At 35.6% G+C, this 21,304-nt stretch overlaps 1 protein-coding gene across 4 annotated transcripts; it reads left to right on the top strand.

The window, feature by feature from the left end:
* The first annotated feature begins 3,622 nt into the window (after positions 1–3,622).
* Positions 3,623–20,778, top strand: LOC120125433 (calcium-transporting ATPase 9, plasma membrane-type-like). Of its 4 annotated transcripts, XM_039143864.1 has the most exons (35): positions 3,623–3,799; positions 3,977–4,046; positions 4,193–4,464; positions 6,733–6,849; positions 6,932–6,971; positions 7,122–7,237; positions 7,333–7,464; positions 7,556–7,645; positions 8,053–8,122; positions 8,303–8,373; positions 8,457–8,540; positions 8,619–8,696; positions 8,770–8,841; positions 9,556–9,639; positions 9,722–9,804; positions 9,886–9,994; positions 10,485–10,540; positions 10,663–10,705; positions 10,801–10,884; positions 11,461–11,598; positions 11,810–11,872; positions 11,948–12,049; positions 15,036–15,146; positions 15,633–15,800; positions 17,076–17,135; positions 17,334–17,498; positions 17,711–17,827; positions 18,651–18,749; positions 18,879–19,016; positions 19,376–19,476; positions 19,699–19,744; positions 19,914–20,051; positions 20,144–20,251; positions 20,362–20,453; positions 20,563–20,778. In XM_039143864.1, the coding sequence occupies exons 3-35, from the start codon at positions 4,294–4,296 to the stop codon at positions 20,669–20,671; spliced, it is 3,255 nt and encodes a 1,084-aa protein (XP_038999795.1). In that variant the 5' UTR covers positions 3,623–3,799; positions 3,977–4,046; positions 4,193–4,293; the 3' UTR covers positions 20,672–20,778. The 4 variants fall into 4 exon arrangements, with proteins under 4 accessions (XP_038999795.1, XP_038999793.1, XP_038999792.1 ...); XM_039143862.1 differs by lacking the exon at positions 3,977–4,046 and having other exon boundaries at positions 11,810–11,875; positions 11,951–12,049; XM_039143861.1 differs by lacking the exon at positions 3,977–4,046 and having other exon boundaries at positions 3,624–3,799.
* The last annotated feature ends 526 nt before the right edge of the window (positions 20,779–21,304 follow it).

The following is a 21,304-nucleotide window of genomic DNA, read 5'->3' as shown; positions in this document are numbered from 1 at the left end:
ACCAGTAACGTCCCTAGGTGGAGCAAATTACTTTGTCTCATTTATTGATGACTACTCCAAGAGATGTTGGGTGCACCATATTAAGAAGAAGTCAAACGTGTTTTCAACTTTCAAAAACTTCAAAGCGTGGGTGGAACTTGATTCTGGAAATAAGATCAAGTGTTTCAGAACAGATAATGGAGGAGAATACACAAACGAAGAATTTGATGACTTTTGCAGGAAAGAAGGCATCAAAAGACAGTTCACAGTGGTGAACACTCCTCAACAAAATGGAGTGACAGAGCGGATGAACAGAACCTTGTTAGAAAGAACAAGAGCAATGTTGAGGGACGCAAGCCTAGAAAAATCATTATAGGCAGAAGCAGTCAATACCGCATGTTATTTGGTGAATCGAGCTCCATCAACTGCAATAGAGCTGAAAACACCAATGGAGATGTGGACTGGTAAACCAGTTGATTATTCAAACCTCCATGTATTTGGAAGTATTGTGTACGTGATGTACAACGCCCAAGAAATTTCAAAGCTGGATCCAAAATCCAGAAAATGCAAATTCTTGGGGTATGCTGATGGAGTAAAGGGGTATCGCTTGTGGGATCCCACTGCCCGCAAAGTGATCATTAGCAGGGATGTTATCTTTGTAGAAGATAAGCTACAAAGAAAAGAAGACAATGACAGCGCTGAAAAGTCAGAGACTACACAGATACATGTAGAAAAGGAGTTTGATCAAGGAGATTCTTCTGAAGCAGAACCAACACATGATGAACAAGAACCATAGAGTTCTGAAGCTCCAACAACTCGTCAATCAGATCGTGTGAGAAGACGTCCCAATTGACACTCAGAGTATGTTATAGAAGAAAATGTTGCATATTGTCTTTTAACAGAGGACGGTGAGCCATCAACATATCAGGAGGCAATAAACAACTCAGATGCTTCACTGTGGATGATGGCGATGCAAGAAGAAATCGAAGCCCTTCATAAAAAATATTACATGGAACCTTGTGCCACTACCACAAGGAATGAAGCCAATTGGTAACAAATGGGTTTTCAAAATCAAGCGAAATGGTGACGATCAAGTTGAGAGGTATCGTGCAAGACTGGTGGTCAAAGGATATGCTCAAAAAAAGGTATTGATTTCAATGAAATATTTTCTCCTGTGGTTCGACTAACAACAGTTCGAGTAGTTTTGGCAATGTGTGCTACATTGAACTTACATCTAGAGCAACTAGATGTTAAAACAACTTTTCTTCATGGAAATCTTGAAGAAGAGATTTATATGCTCCAACCTGAAGGTTTCGAAGAAGACGAAAAGAAGAACTTGGTTTGCAGGTTGAACAAATCTCTGTACTGTCTAAAGCAGGCGCCGAGGTGTTGGTATAAGAGATTTGATTCCTTCATTATGTGCTTTGGATACAACAGACTTAATGCAGACCCTTGTGCTTATTTCAAGAGGTCTGGTGATAACGATTTTGTTATATTGCTGTTGTATGTGGATGACATGTTAGTTGCAGGACCCAACAAAGTTCATATCGAAGAATTGAAGGCACAACTGGCTAGGGAATTTGAAATGAAGGACTTGGGATCAGCAAACAAGATTATAGGGATGCAAATTCACCGAGACAGAAGTAATATGAAGATTTGGCTTTCACAAAAGAATTACTTGAAGAAAATCTTGTCACGATTTAGCATGCAAAATTGTAAGCCAATTTCTACCCCTCTTCCTATTAACTTCAAATTATCCTCCAGTATGAGTCCTAGCAGTGAAGAAGAGATGATGGAGATGTCTCGAGTACCGTATGCATCAGCAGTGGGAAGTTTAATGTTCGCTATGATATGCACAAGACCAGACATTGCACAAGCAGTGGGAGTGGTTAGTCGGTACATGACGAATCCAGGCAAAGAGCATTGGAATATTGTAAAGAGGATTCTAAGATACATCAAAGGGACCTCAAATGTTGCATTATGTTACGGATGATCAAACTTACTAATCAATGGGTATGTAGATTCTGACTATGCAGGGGATTTGGATAAAAGCAAATCTACTACAGGATATGTGTTCAAAGTTGCTGGTGGAGCTGTAAGTTGGGTTTCAAAATTGCAGTCAGTTGTGGCTACATCCACAACAGAGGCAGAATATGTAGCAGCTACACAAGCCAGTAAAGAAGCAATTTGGTTGAAGATGCTATTGGAGGAGCTTGGGCACAATCAAGAGTATGTCTCTCTGTTTTGTGACAGACAAAGCGCCTTGCATTTAGCAAGGAATCCAACATTTCATTCAAGGACAAAACACATACGAGTTCAATACCATTTCATTCGTGAAAAGGTGGAACAAAGGACGATAGATATGCAGAAGATCCATACCAAAGACAACATAGCAGATTTCATGACGAAGGCGATCAATACTGATAAATTTACTTAGTGTCGATCCTCCTGTGGCCTGTCAGAAACGTAAGCAAGATGATGGTACAAGGTAGAAAGAATGGTGTGAAAATATAATTGTTCCAATCAAATCTTCAAGTGGGAGATTGTAGAACGTCAAAGCACCTTTCGATGCAATTAAGGCACCGAAAATAGGTGCATAATTTTTTATTTTTTTGTATGGATAAATTACAAACTCTAATCAGTAAATTTTAGGGTATTTACAAGATTAAGTCTTTAAGATTTAGCTATAAATACCATATCCCATTTAGCTTCAAAACTATCTCAAAGCATTCTAGCTTTCTTCCAATACTAGAGAGAATTTAGAGAGTTTCTTAAGAGTTGTTTTCTCCTTTTTACCGAGAGAGAATTATCATTGTTTTCTCCTTGGTAGATCGAGAGATGTTGTAATTCCTATTTTCTCATAGTGAAATTCTTATACCGTTGCCTGTGGTTTTTACCCTATTTTATTTAGGGGTTTTTCACGTAAATTTTGTGTCTCTTTTTATCTTCATTTTTATTTTCTCAAATTATCAGTTACGATTTTACTCTATCCGATAACCGTCTTCCGCAACAAATATCTCAAGTTCGTCGCAGATTTTACAGATATAAACAAATATCAAAATCAAACCCATCAATTATATGTAATGTTCATGTAATTATGTTCCAAAGAAACTTCATTCAACAAATCCAAAGCAAAACAAAATGGAAGATCAAAATCAATCCTTTAGAACTCCAAGCAGCAACCTATAGATAGCGTGTTCAAAGAACAACCAAGCTAAGGATGAAGCTCACTTCGACGTCGATTGCACTAAAGAGGAACCTGGTTGGCCACCTTGCATATGCATTACTGTAGTTCACTTTGAGCTCGTCTGCAACTGAATCTGAATCATATATGCAAATTTGTAAGATGCATTTTAAAGGATGAGTAAAAAAATACTACCTTTTTCAAACAGTCTTGAAGCTGATATATTTTCGTCAGTTTCTTCCAATCTCTTGCTTCTTTTCTCACTTCATTGAATTTTGGGTTGAATTGTCCGGAAAGAAACGATTTTCAAATTGGTTCTTTTAAGAGATAGATTAGAGCTTCAATGGGGAGTTTTGTTTTGAGTGAAATGGGTTTTAGTTAATATATTTTTCTATTATTATTTTTTTATTTCGATGGTCTAGACTATTTTTTATTTAAAGGTTGCAATACAATGGGCTCCTCACAATTTACTAACTTGTACTTGGAAACTTCGTGGAAACTTCCCTGTGGACAGATATTTTTTAAGAGGTCTCAGTCGAACGATGACTCATATGGGAAATCAACGCAAATCCCTTGCCGTCGTCGTTTCGTTCATAATTCAAGCCATCGGTGGTGGGATTTCCCTCTGCTTTTTTGGTAAAACACGACCATCTAACTGTCTTTTGTTTTTTTTTGTTTATTGTTTTGTTCTTCTTCTCATCTATCAGTTTTATTCCTTGCAAAAAATAATAAGAATAACAAATAACAAAAAAAAATGAAGATCAATTTGGCCGTACAAAGTAAAGAATTAGGCATTTCTTGTTACTGTGACAGAATGATATTGGCAGCAAAGTCCTCCGAATTATCTGGATTCTCCTCTAATACACATTCGTTCCTTGATCTTGTACGGTTTGCTGGTGTTTTGATTTTGTTTTTCCGTTTTTTGTTTTCTAGTTTCGAAAACTAAAGAAGTTGAGGGGAAAAAAGGAGTATAAAGATTTGGGTTTGCTTCTGAATTCTGATAACAGTAGAGTTCTTTCTGTATTGCAGGTGGCCCACCTTTGTATAAGGGGATTGTGCTGTTGTGGTCGGCCTGCCTGCCATCTCCCTTGCGACAGTATTTCTGTTGAATTGCGATCGTCGTCATCAATATGACTGGCACTTCATCAGGAAATGGTCTCCGCCTCAATGACTTGGAGGCTGGCCGTTCCAAGGACAATGACGATCCCGACAATCACCTTGATCCTGATGCCGACCCGTCCGATCCCTTTGACATTGCTCAAACTAAGAATGTCCCCCCCGAGACTCTCAAACGCTGGAGGGTAACCCCTTTTTCTCCTCCTGTAAAATTGTCTCTATCTGTTTTTCTTCTCTCATTGTAATTGTAATACAAGTATTATATAGGATTTAGTGGCAATTAAATGAACTCCATTTCACTTGTGTGTTTAAGCTGTTTCTCTATTGTTTTCTTGTAATTCATTTTACTGGATGATGGGGATTTTTTTGGGGGTTGATGCTTTCAATGTTTAAATGCAAGCTCAGAATGATCACATTGCAAATTGTTATATCTTATTTAATGCTTGCTTGGACTAACATCAGAATGGAGGATTAGTTATGTCTGTGTTTTGTGGGAAACTTTTACCCAAGTTGCCATCATGTTATAAATATATGAGCAGCCATAATGAACTGAACTGAAGCATGGGTGAAATGTTAGCTGTTTTCAGCTATAATGCTGCATTCTTTGCCTTAATCACTGTACCGAGTAAATGGTTTCCAATTAAGTGTACTGTAAGGTCTGAAAATGACGGCTCTACATTTAGGTTTTTTTTTCAGGATAATTGCAATATCAATTATCCAAAGAAATCATAATGCCTTGTTACAAAATTAAACCATTCAGCAAAAGTACTGCTGCAAACAGGATTCAAATTGAGAGGCTTTGCCATCAGCTGTCTCTTTCCCTCAAAATATGTAGTGACCATGCTTGCTTTACAATTGGGATTCTGTTGCAATTTAACCTCAAGTTGTCACTTTTTGGATTTTATTTTTTTGAAGTATGATTCTAAAGCTAAAGTGTATCTGGGATTATGTTTGTTGAATCATATGGAGTTCAATTATAATTAGAAGAACTGATTATATGGTGGTAAGTTGGAACTTGATGTGTTAAGATCTCATTATGATTTAGGTGCTCACTGAATTAAATGCATGGAGTGCTTCTAAACTGACCACCTTTTCTTTTTGATCAAGAGAATAGGCTTCCTATGCTGTGTTAGTTGTTTAAAGTACCTTGCGGATCAAAGATCACTTTAATGTGTAAAGTTGAAATAAACCTGAAATGATAATAGTGCATTAATAGCAGCAAGTTCTGACAGTGAATTTATTTAGAAGTCGACGAGTCCATGTAGCATATTGTACTTTGAAATAGGCAGGCTTGAGGGAGGATGTTGATAATGAAGTCGGTATGCTACTAGCCAGAAACATCTTAGTCCTAGAAGGCCTATCAGGGAATTGCTGGGGAACTCCGGAATCTTTATGGTATTGGGTACCCAAGAATTTTAAGCAAAAATTCCGATAAGTTCTCGTTATCAATATTGCTTCATTATGTTCATCCCTATTGTCAAATCAATACACTCTAATAATCTTTCAATTTGGACAGTTATCTGTTTTGGCATTTATCATATCCTCTGTCTGGTAGAAAGCTCCCTGATCTTGTCATAGAGTGTTTTCATAATAATATCATAAGCGATTGACAAAAGAAACATATCCAAGCTGAAAAAGGGATTGCCTCGTCACCAAATTTTTCATTTTTGTGTGGAAAAGGCAGATAAATTGGATTCTCTATTCATTGAAGAGGGTACTATTTGTTTGAACTGTTGGGGTGGCATTATAATTACATTCCTAGTTTTCTGGTTTAAGTTACAACTTGCGATCAATGTTTATAGCAGAATAGCAGCCCTCAATGGTTGGATTCTTGACTAATCCATTGCAATCAGTTTTATTATGATGATCTTCCGTTTGCTTGCAAGTGTTGATACTGAAGTATATTTTTTTCATTTGGTGATTCTTTGTCACATTGAGTTTATTATAACCCTACATTTTCAAGAATTCCAATTTCTGTCTTTCTCATTTGTTGAACTTAATTCTATTGCTAACTGTCACTTTCTACCTAAACCACACTGATTTGCTTTTGTGCTTTTCATGTTATGATTATTGTAAATTGTCCTTATGCTGTGAAATTGTTATTTGAGCTTTTATATTTTGATACAAATGGAAGTGGGAGTTAGCATTAATCCCGCTGATGATCTTTTGGTTATATATTATGAAGAATGTTTTCATTTAGGTGGAGCTTATTGGCATTTTTTTAATTAATTATGGACCCCTTATCTATTTCACTACAAAAGAAATTAATGGCTTTATGCCAAGTTTTGCAAATTTCTTTTTATTTTTTATTAATTTGCAATCCCATGTTCAATTCATGGTTATATATATGTGTGTGTTTGAGTTAATTGTCTGTTTGTGATCTGTGTCAGATGATGAGTGGGGTTCTTATTTTTCTTGGAGCTTGGACTGATTTATTTAATTTTCTTTTACAGCAAGCGGCACTTGTTCTAAATGCTTCTCGTCGATTTCGCTACACATTGGACTTGAAAAAGGAAGAAGAGAAAGAGCAAAGAAAGAGGATGATAAGAGCTCATGCGCAAGTCATCAGAGTAATTTTAAATATTTTAATCAACATTGTAGTTTGATATTTTTGTTCTAGTGATGTCAAACTGATGTCTTTTGTTGCTCCAGGCAGCATTGCTTTTCAAATTGGCTGGGGAAAATGAATTTGGTATGCTACATATTTAGGAGCATGTTCTCAATTGATTGTTTTATTTTGTATTGTTTGATGAAGGAGCATGTTCTCAATTCTAAGATTGTTTTTCTTTTCCAGCTATTCCTTTTTTTTTGTCTTCATGTTAACATATCTGTGCTATTCCAGTGTCAGATGCACCAGTTGCATCACCAGTTGATGGTGGTGATTACGCAATTGGACTAGAACAACTTGCATCAATGACCCGTGATCATAAGTTATCTGTACTTGAACAATATGGCGGAGTAAGTTACCTATAAATGCAACTTTTTTGTTTTACCTGGTGCTATTTTATTGTTTATTGTTCCTGTCTGTTATTCATAACGAATTCCTTCATCAGGTTAAAGGGTTGTCAGGTCTGTTGAGAACAAATTTAGAGAAAGGAATTAACGAGGATGAGGCTGATTTATCAAACCGGAGGAATGCATTTGGATCAAATACATATCCACGGAAAAAGGGACGGAGCTTTTGGGTAAATTATTATTTTAGTCATTGTTTCCAATTCTTGCAATTTGGTAAAAATTTTACTGATTGCTGATATTGATAACTGTGCTGGTTTGTAGATGTTCCTCTGGGAGGCGTGGCAGGATTTGACCCTTATTATATTGATCATAGCAGCCGCTGTGTCACTGGGGTTGGGAATAAAGACAGAGGTAAAACTCTTCTTTTCTTTGAATTTACTAATAGCATGTTTGGATTAGGGTGGGGGAGGGAAAGAAAAGAAAAGAGGGGATATTGGGTTGCACTTAAACACAAGGAAGGAAAGTGACGGGTGCTTTTTAGCTTTCCATTTTCTTTCCTTTCCCTTCCTCCAAAATTTAGGTGAATTGAAAAATATGGCCTCCATTTCTCTTAAAACTCCCATTTTTTAGTTCCATAATTTTGGAGAAAAGGAAGGGAATGGAAAGGATTAATATTTTAAAAGCTTGATATGACTGTTATGTCCTCATTGTTTGCTCCAATCTTTTACTTCACATTGATTTTGCTTTTTCTTTGTTCCTTTCTTATATCTTCTCCCGTTGTCCTAATTGGCTATTGTTTTAATTGATATCCTTTACAGGGTTTGAAAGAAGGATGGTATGATGGGGGTAGCATTTTCCTTGCTGTTTTTATTGTTATACTTGTTACAGGTATCAAATTTGTTATGCCTTCATAAATAGAATGCAATAATCTAAGGCCTTTGTTCTGCTGCAGCTTCCTATATATAATTTGGCTTGAGCTGTATAATATTTTAGTGCTTTTATAACCAATGTTATTGTTATACTGATGGAAGATCTATATCTAATTATTATTTTTTGAAAAATTACCAGCTACTAGTGATTATCGTCAATCTCTTCAATTTCAAAATCTAAATGAGGAAAAGCGAAATATACAACTTGAGGTATTTGTTACTTCTTGCAGTATGACAACATCCATTTCTATGGGAACCTTAAATTTGGTAAATTTTTTTCAATGCATCTTCAGGTCATTAGAGGAGCTAGAACTGTGAGAGTTTCAATATATGATCTTGTTGTTGGTGATGTTGTCCCACTAAAAATTGGCGATCAGGTGTGTCACTCAGTTTTTTCTTCAGTGCATTGATAGTCATGCGCAGACGGACTAAATATAGTTTGATGCTTTGGTTAGGTCCCCGCTGATGGAGTCTTAATCACTGGCCATTCTCTAGCCATTGATGAATCTAGCATGACCGGGGAAAGCAAGATTGTAAGTTGCTTGTTTGATAATGCGTTTATCTAATGTGCAGGCTTTGTTGTTTTAAGCGCTAGGTTTCTTGTAGGTTCGCAAGAATAAAAAAGAACCATTTCTAATGTCTGGCTGCAAAGTTGCTGATGGTTTTGGTACCATGCTGGTATGTATCTTGCTCCTTTCTTTCCTTTCCTTTGTTGCTCCTTGTTGAACATTATGATGATCTCTGGTAATTTATTAGTTCTATCTGGTGATGTTTGCTATGTACACTGAGCTTTTGTATTTCTTGTTATGGAGATTGTGGAGAAATAGTAGGAATTGATCTGTGCTTTTGTTTTGGAATTGCACTTGTTTCTAATTATTGCTTGACCTGTCAATTATATGGTGATGTGTTTTATAGAGAAGCTGTGATAGCTGGTTTCATGTGCAAACTATCATTTATGTTTCAACTATTATCTTGATATGGTTCTTTTATAAAGTAGTAGTTTGAGAAAGATTGACAGTATTTCTTTATGGGTGGCAACTAGATTTTGATTTGTTATATATGTGTTGGTTAAATGTTCTTTGTTGGATTTAAAAAAAAGTTCTGTTTGATCTGCCAAAAAGTGTAAGGTGTACAGGATGAATAATTTTTTTTGATGAACTTAATTTGGTACGCTCAACATGTGGCACTTGATTATATCTATGTGTGGACACTACTTTAGCACTTTACTATGGAATTCATCTTGAGAAGAGATGAGACTTCTATAGATTCTGATCTTCATTTTCTGTTTCTTCTATATGTTTGATCTTTCTTTAACATCTTGGATAGTTTAGACTGAATTTCTTTTTTCACTCCCAAACCATTGAAAAGTCATCTTTCTTAAATTATTTGTAGGTGACTGGTGTTGGAATCAATACTGAGTGGGGACTGTTAATGGCAAGTATCTCAGAGGATACTGGTGAAGAGACCCCTTTGCAGGTTTCAGCTTAGTGCACCTTAACAGTACCTACTTCCAATTCTTAAGTTGCATCTTAAACTTATCATCCATAACACACTGTAGGTACGGCTAAATGGAGTTGCAACTTTTATAGGCATAGTTGGGCTTTCTGTAGCTGTTTCTGTGCTTGCTGTTCTTTTGGCAAGGTACACTAAGAGTCAATAAATTATTACTTATGCTAGATGAATTGCATGCCCCCTAACATCTTTCTTTTGATTGGTTTCTAGATACTTCACTGGAAATACTGAAGATCCAGATGGAACTACACAATTTATTAAAGGACGCACTAGTTTTGATGGTGCATTTAATGATGTTGTTAAAATTTTTACGATTGCAGTAAGTACACCGTAGTCCCTTAGATCATGTTTGGTATAGAAGGGAATGAGATTGCAATTATTAAGGAATATAGTAGTGAGACTAAAATGGAATGGCTTATTACAGAGGTTGACTCTTTTAAATTGAAATATATCTATACTATTATATGGTGGGAGTAAGTAACTGCGTATGTTGTCACAAGTTAAGTGACACCAACTTGTTGAATTACAAAAAAAAAAAAAAAAGAAATAATAGAAAGTGTAAAAAAATAGGAATATAACTGTTATTTTACCATCCTATAAATGAGGATTTGGGTCTCAATTTTTTATTGATTTCCTCCCTGTAAATTTCATAATTCCACATGCAACAGTAAACATAAAAACATAAATGACTGTTCGGTCTGAAATAGCACCGGAATAGAATAGTTATACCCATGAAGCAAAGGTGATGTTAATATTTTAATGTTCATATAATAGCATGTACATGGTTTTCTCACTCTAGAGTTGTGCAGGTTACAATTGTTGTTGTTGCAGTGCCTGAAGGGCTTCCTTTGGCTGTTACCTTGACGTAAGTTTAAGTCGTAGCTTTTGGTTTCTATGCACTAGCAATTAAACTTATGCTTTGAATATAGTTTATTCTTCTTTTCCTACTTATTGATTCCTGGCACTGTTCTCTGCTTGAATTTTCAGTCTTGCATACTCGATGCGGAAGATGATGGCGGATAAAGCTTTGGCAAGTTCATTAATTCTAATTTTTAAATGTTTTACTTCCATGACTGTTGTGTTTTGGTTTAATAGCATCTTTATCTAACAGACATAGATTTACAGGTTCGTCGACTTTCGGCATGTGAAACTATGGGCTCTGCAACAACAATTTGCAGTGATAAGACTGGCACATTGACTTTAAATGAGGTTAGTTCTATGTGATTTTTGATATACCACTATGATTTTGTTCTTTCTGTTTTTGCACTTGATAAATATCCAAGATACAGTGGGCTCCTTCCATTGGAAAGAGCATAAAGGAGGCAAGCAGCTATAAAAAAGTTTAATTGCTTTCTTTCTATTAAATAAAAAAGGATTAGAGCTTATATAACCTTTTTAGTTTTCTTATGTCTTCCTAGTTCCATTATTTCTGTGGTATTAAATGTTAATTTTCTTCAATGGAAAACAGGCACTACATATGAAAACTTTCTACGATAGGGATAATAATATTATGTACACACTCTCTTGATTGCAGCATCTACTTATCTTTCTCGCCTCGAACGAACATTTTCTTATGATTTTAGCTAAACCATTGGCAAGTCCTTTATGTATCTTATCTTTCTTTTTTCTTCTATTTTTTTCTTAATGCTATATTTCCATCGAGGTTGCTCTTGTTCAGCATGGTTTTTCCAAGATCTTGGGCTTTTTAAAATTTGTTTAGCTGTTCAATTTTTCATCCTGCTGTTTGAAAGCTATAGATATCAAACTGATTAACTAGTATCACAGATGACTGTTGTTGAAGCTATTGTTGGGAAAAAGAAGATAAATCCACCAGCTGATTCTTCCCAGATGCACCCATCGGTTGTGTCTCTGTTGAGTGAAGGAGTTGCCCAGAATAGCACAGGGAATGTTTTTGTGCCTAAGGTAACATTATTTCTGTTCATCTAATTCATTATGCTAAGGTCAAGAGATATATAATTGTCATGCATGAGAATATGTGTTCTTGACTAAGCTTTTAAATGTTTTACATAGGAAACGACTTTTGCTTCTGAATTATCAATTGGTTCTGTTAATTATAATTTTTCTTGTTCATAAGTCGCACTGGAATCTCATTGAATTACATTCATTTTTCCAGGATGGTGGTAATGTTGAGATTTCTGGATCTCCTACAGAAAAGGCTATCCTTTCTTGGGCAATAAAAGTATCCCCAGAACTTGGCCTCTCATCTACTTCTATTTTTGATCGCACATGCTAATCATTGCAAATTGTATTGCAGTTGGGGATGAAATTTGATGCTATCAGATCAGAATCCACTATTCTTCATGTTTTCCCTTTCAACTCTGAGAAAAAGCGAGGTGGTGTTGCAGTACTACAGGTAGTTTCTTCAGTCTAACTTCTTAATACTTTCTTACTTCATTGATGCTAGTATAATGGGAGACTTAAAATGCAGTTATTAGAAGCAACTGAAAGAATATGTCTAAAACACTAATGGCTCTTTGATGAATCCTCTCCTAGGATTATTGACATGATTGTGCGTGATTATCTGGCATTTGATTCATATTTGGGCATTTTAACAGAAGCATGGTTGTTTCCTCAATTTGCCTTTTTATCTTTTCTTAGGAAGATAAAACTGATCAAACTTTTTATAGATGGGCTTCTTAGGTGGGAATTAGAATAAGCACATTTTCCCTGCCTACAACACCTGTTTCTGCTTCAAACATATCAAAGCATGATTTGGGTTTTAAGGGTGACTGAGAATAAACTTTATTAACTGCATTGAATGAACATGCAACCAAATCTTGTGAAATGACAACACTTTTAATTCCAATTTATAATTGATATTGTTACTTGATTATAAATATGAATGGTAGAAATATCTGTTGTCCAGGCCTTCTTTACTGGGTAATGCAGGCTTGTCTTTTGTTTTATTGTGCTGGGGGATCAGGAAATAAGTTGGCTAAACATAGAATGCTTTACATTTGTGTTTTGGGATTTCTAACCAAAAGTCAAAAGCAAGTCATTCAAAAAATTAGAGAGAAATCAGGGGGAGAAAGAGAAGAGATGAGAGAGAGAGAAATATGAGGGAATACTTATCTGGCACCCCCCATGCCGAACTGTGCTGTGCTAAATCAGCTTGCTCCCGCTGTGCCAAGGAGGTAGGAGTCTCATCTTGTCTCACTTGGCTGTGGGATTGGAGGGATAAAGGAGGAAAAATGAATTTTTTTTATAGGAAAGAGGCCTCGTTAAAAAACCCCTTCTTAACCTTCAAGCTACATAGGTATCTTAACGGACATTGGAAGGAGGAAAAGAGTGCCCACATTTTATTTCTAAAACAGAAAGTACATCCTGGGTAAAAACCACCTTAAGTACAACCTTCCCCACAAAACAAAACCTCTATCCTCAAAAACATTCATCCTACACATCCAATTGAAAACACCCTACATTACCCTATTCCCGACTTAGCTATACCATCTGCTTCCCAATTAATACATCTCTGAAGATGCCTAATGATCACATTATAATACAGCACGCTCTTGGCAATTTCCTTAACCAGATGAACAAACGCAGCAGGACTTGCTTCCGGATTTTTAATCCAATTCAAAGCATTAGAAGAATCACTTTCCAAAATAAGACGCCCCTTTATTAATAATCAGCCAAAGTTAGATCACCCACAAGACAATTTAGGGGAACAGGAAAATTGGACTTCTTTGCCGAAAACCAGGTAGCCACCCTATATCTAGCCAAAAAAATATTAGAGTTTGATCCAACCTTCCATTCTCAAACACCATTTGATTCCGACATTTCCATACGGACCATATTACAGCACCCGGAATGAATTTCCAAATATCAGATTTCGGAATTAAATCAACCCAATAGAACATAAACTCCTTGGGATTATTAGGCAAGGCTGAACATAGATTCCACAACCTTAAAAACCGCACCCATACTCCCCAAGCTATCCTGCATGAGAAGAACAAATGACAAACATGCTCAGGCTCCGAGCAAAGAGGATCCTCGATCCCACATACACCCCGCCTAATTAAAACAGATTTGGCCGCCATCTTCTGGTGAAAAACCTGCCATAAAAAAGCCTCCACTTTGGGAGGTGCAATTCCAACCCAAACAAGCTTCGACCAAGACAAATCCGGATCAGATAATCGTGAAACTACATTAATGCACGATCTAACCGATTATACACCTTCCCCGTTCCCTTTCCAAACACAACAATCATAAGCGACCGATCCAACAATAACATTATCCAACATCGACAATAATTCGATCCATTGATCAGCTTCCCAATCCAGCAGATTTCTCCTCATCTGGATATCCCACACCATCTACCATTGATTAGCGACCCAAATTCCGCAATAACCCCATCCTTATTAACCGAAAGAGCAAAAATCCTGGGAAATTTTATCTTCAGAGGAATGCTGGCGAGCCATCTATCCTGCCAAAACAAAATGGAATTTCCATTCCCAACTTGCAGAAGAATATGATTGCAGAAGCAAAGACCAAAAGCATCGTTTGACAAAAAGTTATTGAATACTCTTTTCCAAAGCCAAGAAGAATGGGAAGACAGATTTTTATCCAACAGAATCGACCTTCTATCCAAATTGTACTTAGAGCACACCATCCTCTTCCACCAAGACTCCTTTTCGCTACCAAATTTCCAAACCCATTTTCCTAATAAAACTCTATTCATTAGATTTAAATCCGTGATACCCAAACCCCCGTAATCTTTTTTGTTTGCAGACTTGCGACCAATTTACCCGTTGAATTCTATTTTTATGATTCGTGCTCCCCTATAGAAAATTAGCCAAAACTGAATTAAACCTTCTTCGAACACCAGAAGGCATTTTGAACAAAGACGTATAGTAAATCGGCAGCGCAGTTGGGACAGACTTCACCAAGACAACCCTTCCAGCAAGGGATAGCGTCGATGCTTTCCATACAGCCAACTTCTGATAGAATTTCTGAAAAATTGGCTCCCATAAAGCTGCAGAGTTCCGTCTGGAACCAAGTGGAAGCCCGAGGTACTCCGTCGGTAAAACACCAACCAAACACCCAATTGAATTTGCCCATTCATTGACAGTTGATTCTTCCAAATTAATACCAAATAGGTTTATGGGGTTTTGGGCTCTCTATAGGAAAAAAGTGGTTCCGTGCTCAGGTCTTTTTAGTTGATGGAATTATAACTGAACTGCTGAAGTGCTCAGGTTCAAGTGCTTTTAGTAGAATTTAGCTAAGGAGTTGCAGAACATTTAGAAAAAGCAGCCTTTTTGCCTAATATTTTCAACTGGCAATACTGTTGATATTAATAATTTAGACTGTCATTTAATATATATGTTTTCTTATGGCAGTCTGATTCTGAAGTTCATATACATTGGAAGGGAGCAGCTGAGATAGTTTTGGCCGCATGTTCTGGATATCTTGATTCAAATGGTTGCCTTCAATCCATGAATGTAGACAAGGTTAGTGATTATGTATATTTACATACACAAAAACATGCATGCACTACTGAAAGGTCTCCTGGATAAAAAAGTTAAGGGAATTTCCTTCTCACTTGATCTCCATAATTAACTTTAGCTTATAAGTCTTTTTAGTTTTTACCATTTGTAGGTTGACTCGTGCTTTAATAGTAAGTATCTGATGATTTGCAGACTGATCATTGATTTATGGAAACCATATGTTTTGACTTAATGGCTGTGATTAATTTGTGGAAACCATGTGAAAACATATGTTTTGACTTAATGGCCGTTCATTAGAAACTGGAGCTTGCGTTTAATACATTAGAAAAGTAAAGGTTGTTTCTTACCGGAATCAAATTGCTCACTTTATATCAAGCCTATAATTTAGTATTGCATGATTGAAAAATGGACTTTGTTTCTGATTCCTAAATCCTAGCATGATTTGATCAGCATATGCTTCAACTTTTATGTTTAACCACCTTTCTGCAGGAATTTTTTAAGGCTGCTATTGACGAAATGGCTGCAAGTAGCCTGCGCTGCGTTGCCCTTGCATACAGATTGTGTGAACGGGAAAAAGCTCCTAGTGATGAAGAGAGCTGTAATGATTGGGTCTTACCTGAAGATAACCTTATTTTGCTTGCTATTGTTGGTATAAAGGTAAACATTTTTAGCATGGATTCCCCACTTTTACCTAATGGTATTTCCACATATATGGTTGTTAACCTATTAGTAGCTTCACTATCTTTTTTAGCTTTGACTTTATGTTTGATGATAACAAATTTATTCAAAGCTGCACTGAATGATAATGTGAAGCTTTGTTTCTGAAAGAAGGAAACTGCTCTTTCCCAAATAAAGTGCAACATTTTTATGAGATATATCACTAAACAAAGTGTTACATGCATGCACATCCTAGCAAGTAGATTTATTGTTGGAAACAAAATTTTTCATCAAAGTTAGGTAGATTAATTCTGCTACAAATTGGTGTTAAAACTATATAAAAATGGAAATAGAAAAATTAGAAAAGAATTGTAATTTTAATTTGTGTTCATTGACAATCAAATGTAACCTTTTATAGCCTACAAGAGTGTTCAACTATTTTGGAATATTAGCATAAACTAGGAAAGTCTAAATCATAAAGATGTCAGAATTGATTTCAGTATATACAGATAGCATTGACTTGGTAATTTTAGGAAAATTATTCCTTAATAATTGCCAGGTTTTCAGGGAGATGTCTTCTTAAATATCCGGGTCAAAAAATCTGCCAGATTTTGTCAACAATTGGAAAATTAGGCAGTGGTCTATTTAACGTATAACACGTCATTTCTCCTTTTTTTATCTGAATTTATAACACTCTAGTCCCATTCTTTTTGCGCACGTTGGAACTTAGGAGTGCCGTTAATGATCATCTTATCATGTGTACTTTGTGTCTTTCAATGATTTCATCTTCTATCTTCTAAGTATTAATTATGTGCCTGTCACAATGCTAATACACTAAAAATGTTATCGTTCCCACTTTTGTCTGTGTAAATAATTCACTGACTCACAATGGTCTTATGTTTGATGTCTATTATTACGTTATAATCATCTATTAAGAAAGGTGGATTTTCTCGTACACACTAAAAATGATTTTTATACAGATGAACTATGCTCTTCCTTTTCCTTATAATTATTAGTTTGGATACATTGTTCAAATTTGATGTTATTTTTGTTGCCAAAATTCTAGTGTTCATGTTTACCTGTATACAAATACAGTCTCGAAGTGTTTTTTTAGTTTTTATGTGCCATTGAGCAAAAAAAGTGGTCTTTGGGGGAGTTGCCATTTTGTTCAATTATTTGAATTTATCATATGAATATTCCTGTTTTATCATGAGCTAGATTTCTGTGCAATGCGCAACTACTACCTTTATTAACTAATATAATCCTCCTCTTCAGGATCCTTGTCGACCAGGTGTTAAAGATGCTGTGAAAATATGTATGGATTCTGGTGTTAAGGTAATTTTTCTGGCTTCGTAAGATTTGCTTTAGTAGTTATTATACTGTCTTGTGTGTAGGATGCTACTTTTATTTAGTTCATATTGAATGGTGAAGATTTCCTTTATTTTTTCATAGATTTTTTATTACTACAACTTAGAACAAATACTTGTATTTTTTAATTACTCTTATATATGACGAAAACTTTTGAATATTTAGGTACGTATGGTCACTGGAGATAATATCCAAACAGCCAAAGCAATAGCTTTGGAGTGTGGGATACTTGGTTCTGCCCAAGATGTTACTGAGCCTACCATCATTGAAGGAAGGGTATTCCGAGCCTTACCTGAAAAAGAAAGAGAACAAATGGCGCAGAAAATAACGGTATCTATTGACTATGTTTCTTGATTATATTGGCTTTAGATCCTGATATTATTCTCGAGTGTCCAAACATATTTTGTTGATTAAAGCATGGAAGACTGGCTAATGTAGAAAATAGGTATTCTTTGGTAAAGAGAATCATACAGTAATCAACGGTAAATAAAATACTTCTATTTACACGACTCCAATCTACAGCTAATTGGGAGTTTATGCAGGTAATGGGGAGATCTTCTCCAAATGACAAGCTTTTGCTTGTTCAAGCCTTGCGTAAGGGAGGCGATGTTGTGGCTGTGACTGGAGATGGTACCAATGATGCTCCTGCACTTCACGAGGTCTGGTTTTGTGGTTAACTTCATTTATTTATTTTTCTTGTGATGATAGTGCTTTACGATGCATATTAAATGTGGTAAGCATTGGCTTACGGTGTGTTTGATAAACTATTGAAAGCTAAAATTTTGAATGCTTTTTTTTCATTGTGCTCGATAATTTTTTGTATGAACTACTTGACTGAGAGTTTCAACAGTAAGTGCTGAAATGCTTAGTAGCTTTTTTTATTTAATGTATTAAGTACATTTAAGGAGTTCTTTTTTAAATACAATAATCTTTTATTCTTTCCTTTTAAACTTTTATAAAATGAAATAATTATAAACAATATTTCTAATTTGTAAAAAATAAATAAAATATCTAATAAACATGTAATTTTCAATAGCATACCAACCGACCTTTATGACACCAATTCTCTACATAAAATTTTAAAACTAAAAATCATCATTGATTTTGTTCAGTTATCACAAGGCACATTGGTATCTATTTGTACGCTTAATATACTTGCTTATACAATATGGTTCTCATTAATAAATGTCAAGTTTTATGCCCTTTCTAGACTAATTTTGGGCATAGCAATGTTTAATGTAAAAAGTGTGAGATTTTCAGCGAGTCATGGAATTGGAATATTGTTCTGTTGCTAGCTACCAGCTATGTGAACATCAACCATTTACCTTCCATTCAAGCAACTTTATTCTTAAATCTAATGAACCCATACACTGCCTCTTGTGCTGATTGATGACTACATGTGTTCCATAGCTTAATTTGCTTATCTTCCCAGTTTTTGCATTTTATACTTTTGATTTTATTTTTATTTTTTCTGTATTTTAGGCAGATATAGGTCTATCTATGGGCATTCAAGGGACAGAAGTCGCAAAAGAAAGTTCAGATATAATTATATTGGATGATAATTTTGCTTCAGTTGTGAAGGTTAGCATGCTTGTTTCTTTCACATGGATATTATTGTTTCCATTTTCACTATATCCTACTGCTGAATTTGAGGTAAGTCTGGTATGAAATTTCCAGCAATTGTACCTCATCTTTGTATCCTTAATGTAGGTTGTTCGCTGGGGTCGTTCAGTTTATGCCAATATTCAGAAGTTTATACAATTCCAGCTTACTGTGAATGTTGCAGCTCTTGTAATCAATGTTGTGGCAGCAGTATCCTCCGGTGATGTTCCTTTAAATTCAGTGCAGGTACTGCTCTTCTCTACTCTCCTATGCCCCTAGGTCTCATATCGAATTTCTGACGAGAGGAAATGTCACCGGATTAGAATTCAGTTTTATGTAATTTTCTGGATTTTGGTTTCGGGGTGCTGGGCCATGAATTAAGGAACTGTTCAATGATAATGTTTTTTTATCTCTCTGTGTGGTGATTGAACTTAAAAACTAGTGTGTTTGAGAGTAGAATAGACTTCAAAACTGAGGTTTCTGTTGGTGTAGAGAAAGGAGAAAGCTGTTGGGATAAGTTACTCTGTAATCAAACTAAGTAGCTATGTACATTAGAACATCACTTCATGATGACAAAAAATTGAATGCGAGTTCTTTTGCTACAGTTACTATGGGTTAACCTGATCATGGATACTCTTGGAGCACTTGCTTTGGCCACTGAGCCTCCAACAGACAACCTTATGCATAGGTCCCCCGTTGGCCGAAGGTCTGAATCCTTCTTTCATGTGAATACTGTGTACTTTGACTCGTAGTACTCTAGTTCTACGTATTAATTATTAGAAATGGCTGATGAATTCATAGGTTTGAATTAAATATCACGTGTGCAACCACAGATTTGGTATTTGATTATTAGAAATGGCTGAATGTACCTTATAAAGTTGATATTTAATTGACTTGTTGTATTGATCTAAATGTTTTATTTTCCCAGAGAACCTCTAATTACCAACATCATGTGGAGGAACTTACTCATACAGGTATCTGTTTTCTTCTGTCCTCATCATATGATTTTCACCTGTTAACATTTTACTTGTCTTAGTTTGTGTTTTGCAATTTTATTTGATTGAGAATTGTTAACCCAGACCAATGTCTGGGAAAATAGTACAATGGCTCTCTGTCTTATAATGTTTTCACATTTCATTTCAGGCTTTATATCAAGTTACTGTCCTCCTTGTGCTCAACTTTTCAGGCTTGACCATTCTTGGTTTGGAGGATGATGGTGACAAGGCTCATGCTCATGAAGTGAAGAATTCTTTGATATTCAATGCTTTTGTCATGTGTCAAGTAAGTACTTGGTGGCAAGTTGAGATTCTGGGGTTTATTTTTTACATTTATCGTAAAGCTTAAAGTTTGACAACTGTTCGTTCAAATCACAGATATTCAATGAGTTTAATGCTAGAAAGCCTGAAGAAATCAATTGCTTCAAAGGAGTGACTAAAAACTACCTATTTATGGGAATTGTTGGATTTACTCTCATACTTCAGGTGAACAAATCTCATCTTTTTCATTTTCTCAGTGCACCACTATTCAGCTTTCTTTGTGGTCATCATTTGTACCTGGTCTACTCATAATACTATTTCCAACTATTTCATAGATAATCATCATCGAGTTCCTTGGAAAATTTACCTCAACAGTAAGACTCGATTGGCAGATGTGGCTTGTATCCGTTGGAATTGGCATTATCAGGTAGGGTCGCTCGCTCTTGTCACTCTTGGCCTCAAATAATCTTCTTAGATCGTTGATGTCATCAAACACAAAGAGTAATTATTCATTGACTGCTATTATATTTTTGAAGCTGGCCTCTTGCGATTGTGGGGAAGCTGATTCCAGTTCCGAAGACTCCGGTTTCGGCATTCTTCATAAAGCCATTTCGACAATGCAGAAGGGGCAGGGATGATGCATGAATGTGGTATTTCTGCAATAAGTAAAATATGCAATTAAATCAAAGAATTGTTAAGGTTGTATATAGAAAGAGGCTGGCGGTTGCTTAAATCCTTTTTTACTCAAAAGGCAACAATGATGCTTGGCTGAGTGAAAATTTAAATTTATGTATTTTAGAAGAAGGCTTTGATGAAACCTCAAGAATTTGCTTCATTTTATGGAGGCATGTGTACTTATGAATCAACTTCTCATAGAATTTGAAAAACTAATGAAAAATCTTTAGAAAAACATGGTCATGGCCTCAATATCAAAATTCCCAGCAATTAGTTCACACAAATTTCTGAAAGCAGAAATTCCAGAATGAATATGCTAGAATCGCTTTGCAGAGACAATTTCATAGGAAATGCAACAATAATGCCTTAAAAGAAAGACAATTCTGTAGGAAATGATCGCCGATGAGCCTGAACCAAACGATTCCATGCTCACCTTCGTGCAACTGATGTGTGCTCTACCAATTTTTTATTATGGATTTTTTTCTAGGAACTTTAGTTTGTGATCTTCAGAATGAGGAAAGAAGAAAAGGTCAAAGATGAAGCCTTTTTTGTTTATAAATATTAACAAAAAAATATTAATTTATTTTGTTATACAACACAAGA

This window comes from Hibiscus syriacus, unplaced genomic scaffold (genome assembly GCF_006381635.1).
Source record: "Hibiscus syriacus cultivar Baekdansim isolate YM2019G1 unplaced genomic scaffold, ASM638163v2 tig00110430_pilon, whole genome shotgun sequence".
NCBI lineage: Eukaryota > Viridiplantae > Streptophyta > Magnoliopsida > Malvales > Malvaceae > Hibiscus > Hibiscus syriacus.
Note: the sequence above shows the minus strand (reverse complement) of the source record. Positions and strands in the feature narration are given on the sequence as shown.

Excerpts from the sequence above, each read along its gene's own strand:
- LOC120125433 (XM_039143862.1), top strand. The coding sequence starts at position 4,294 with ATGACTGGCACTTCATCAGGAAATGGTCTCCGCCTCAATGACTTGGAG. Across the intron at positions 4,465-6,732 it reads AGACTCTCAAACGCTGGAGG|CAAGCGGCACTTGTTCTAAA; the intron begins GTAACCCCTTTT and ends TTTCTTTTACAG. Across the intron at positions 18,750-18,878 it reads ATTTTGCTTCAGTTGTGAAG|GTTGTTCGCTGGGGTCGTTC; the intron begins GTTAGCATGCTT and ends TCCTTAATGTAG.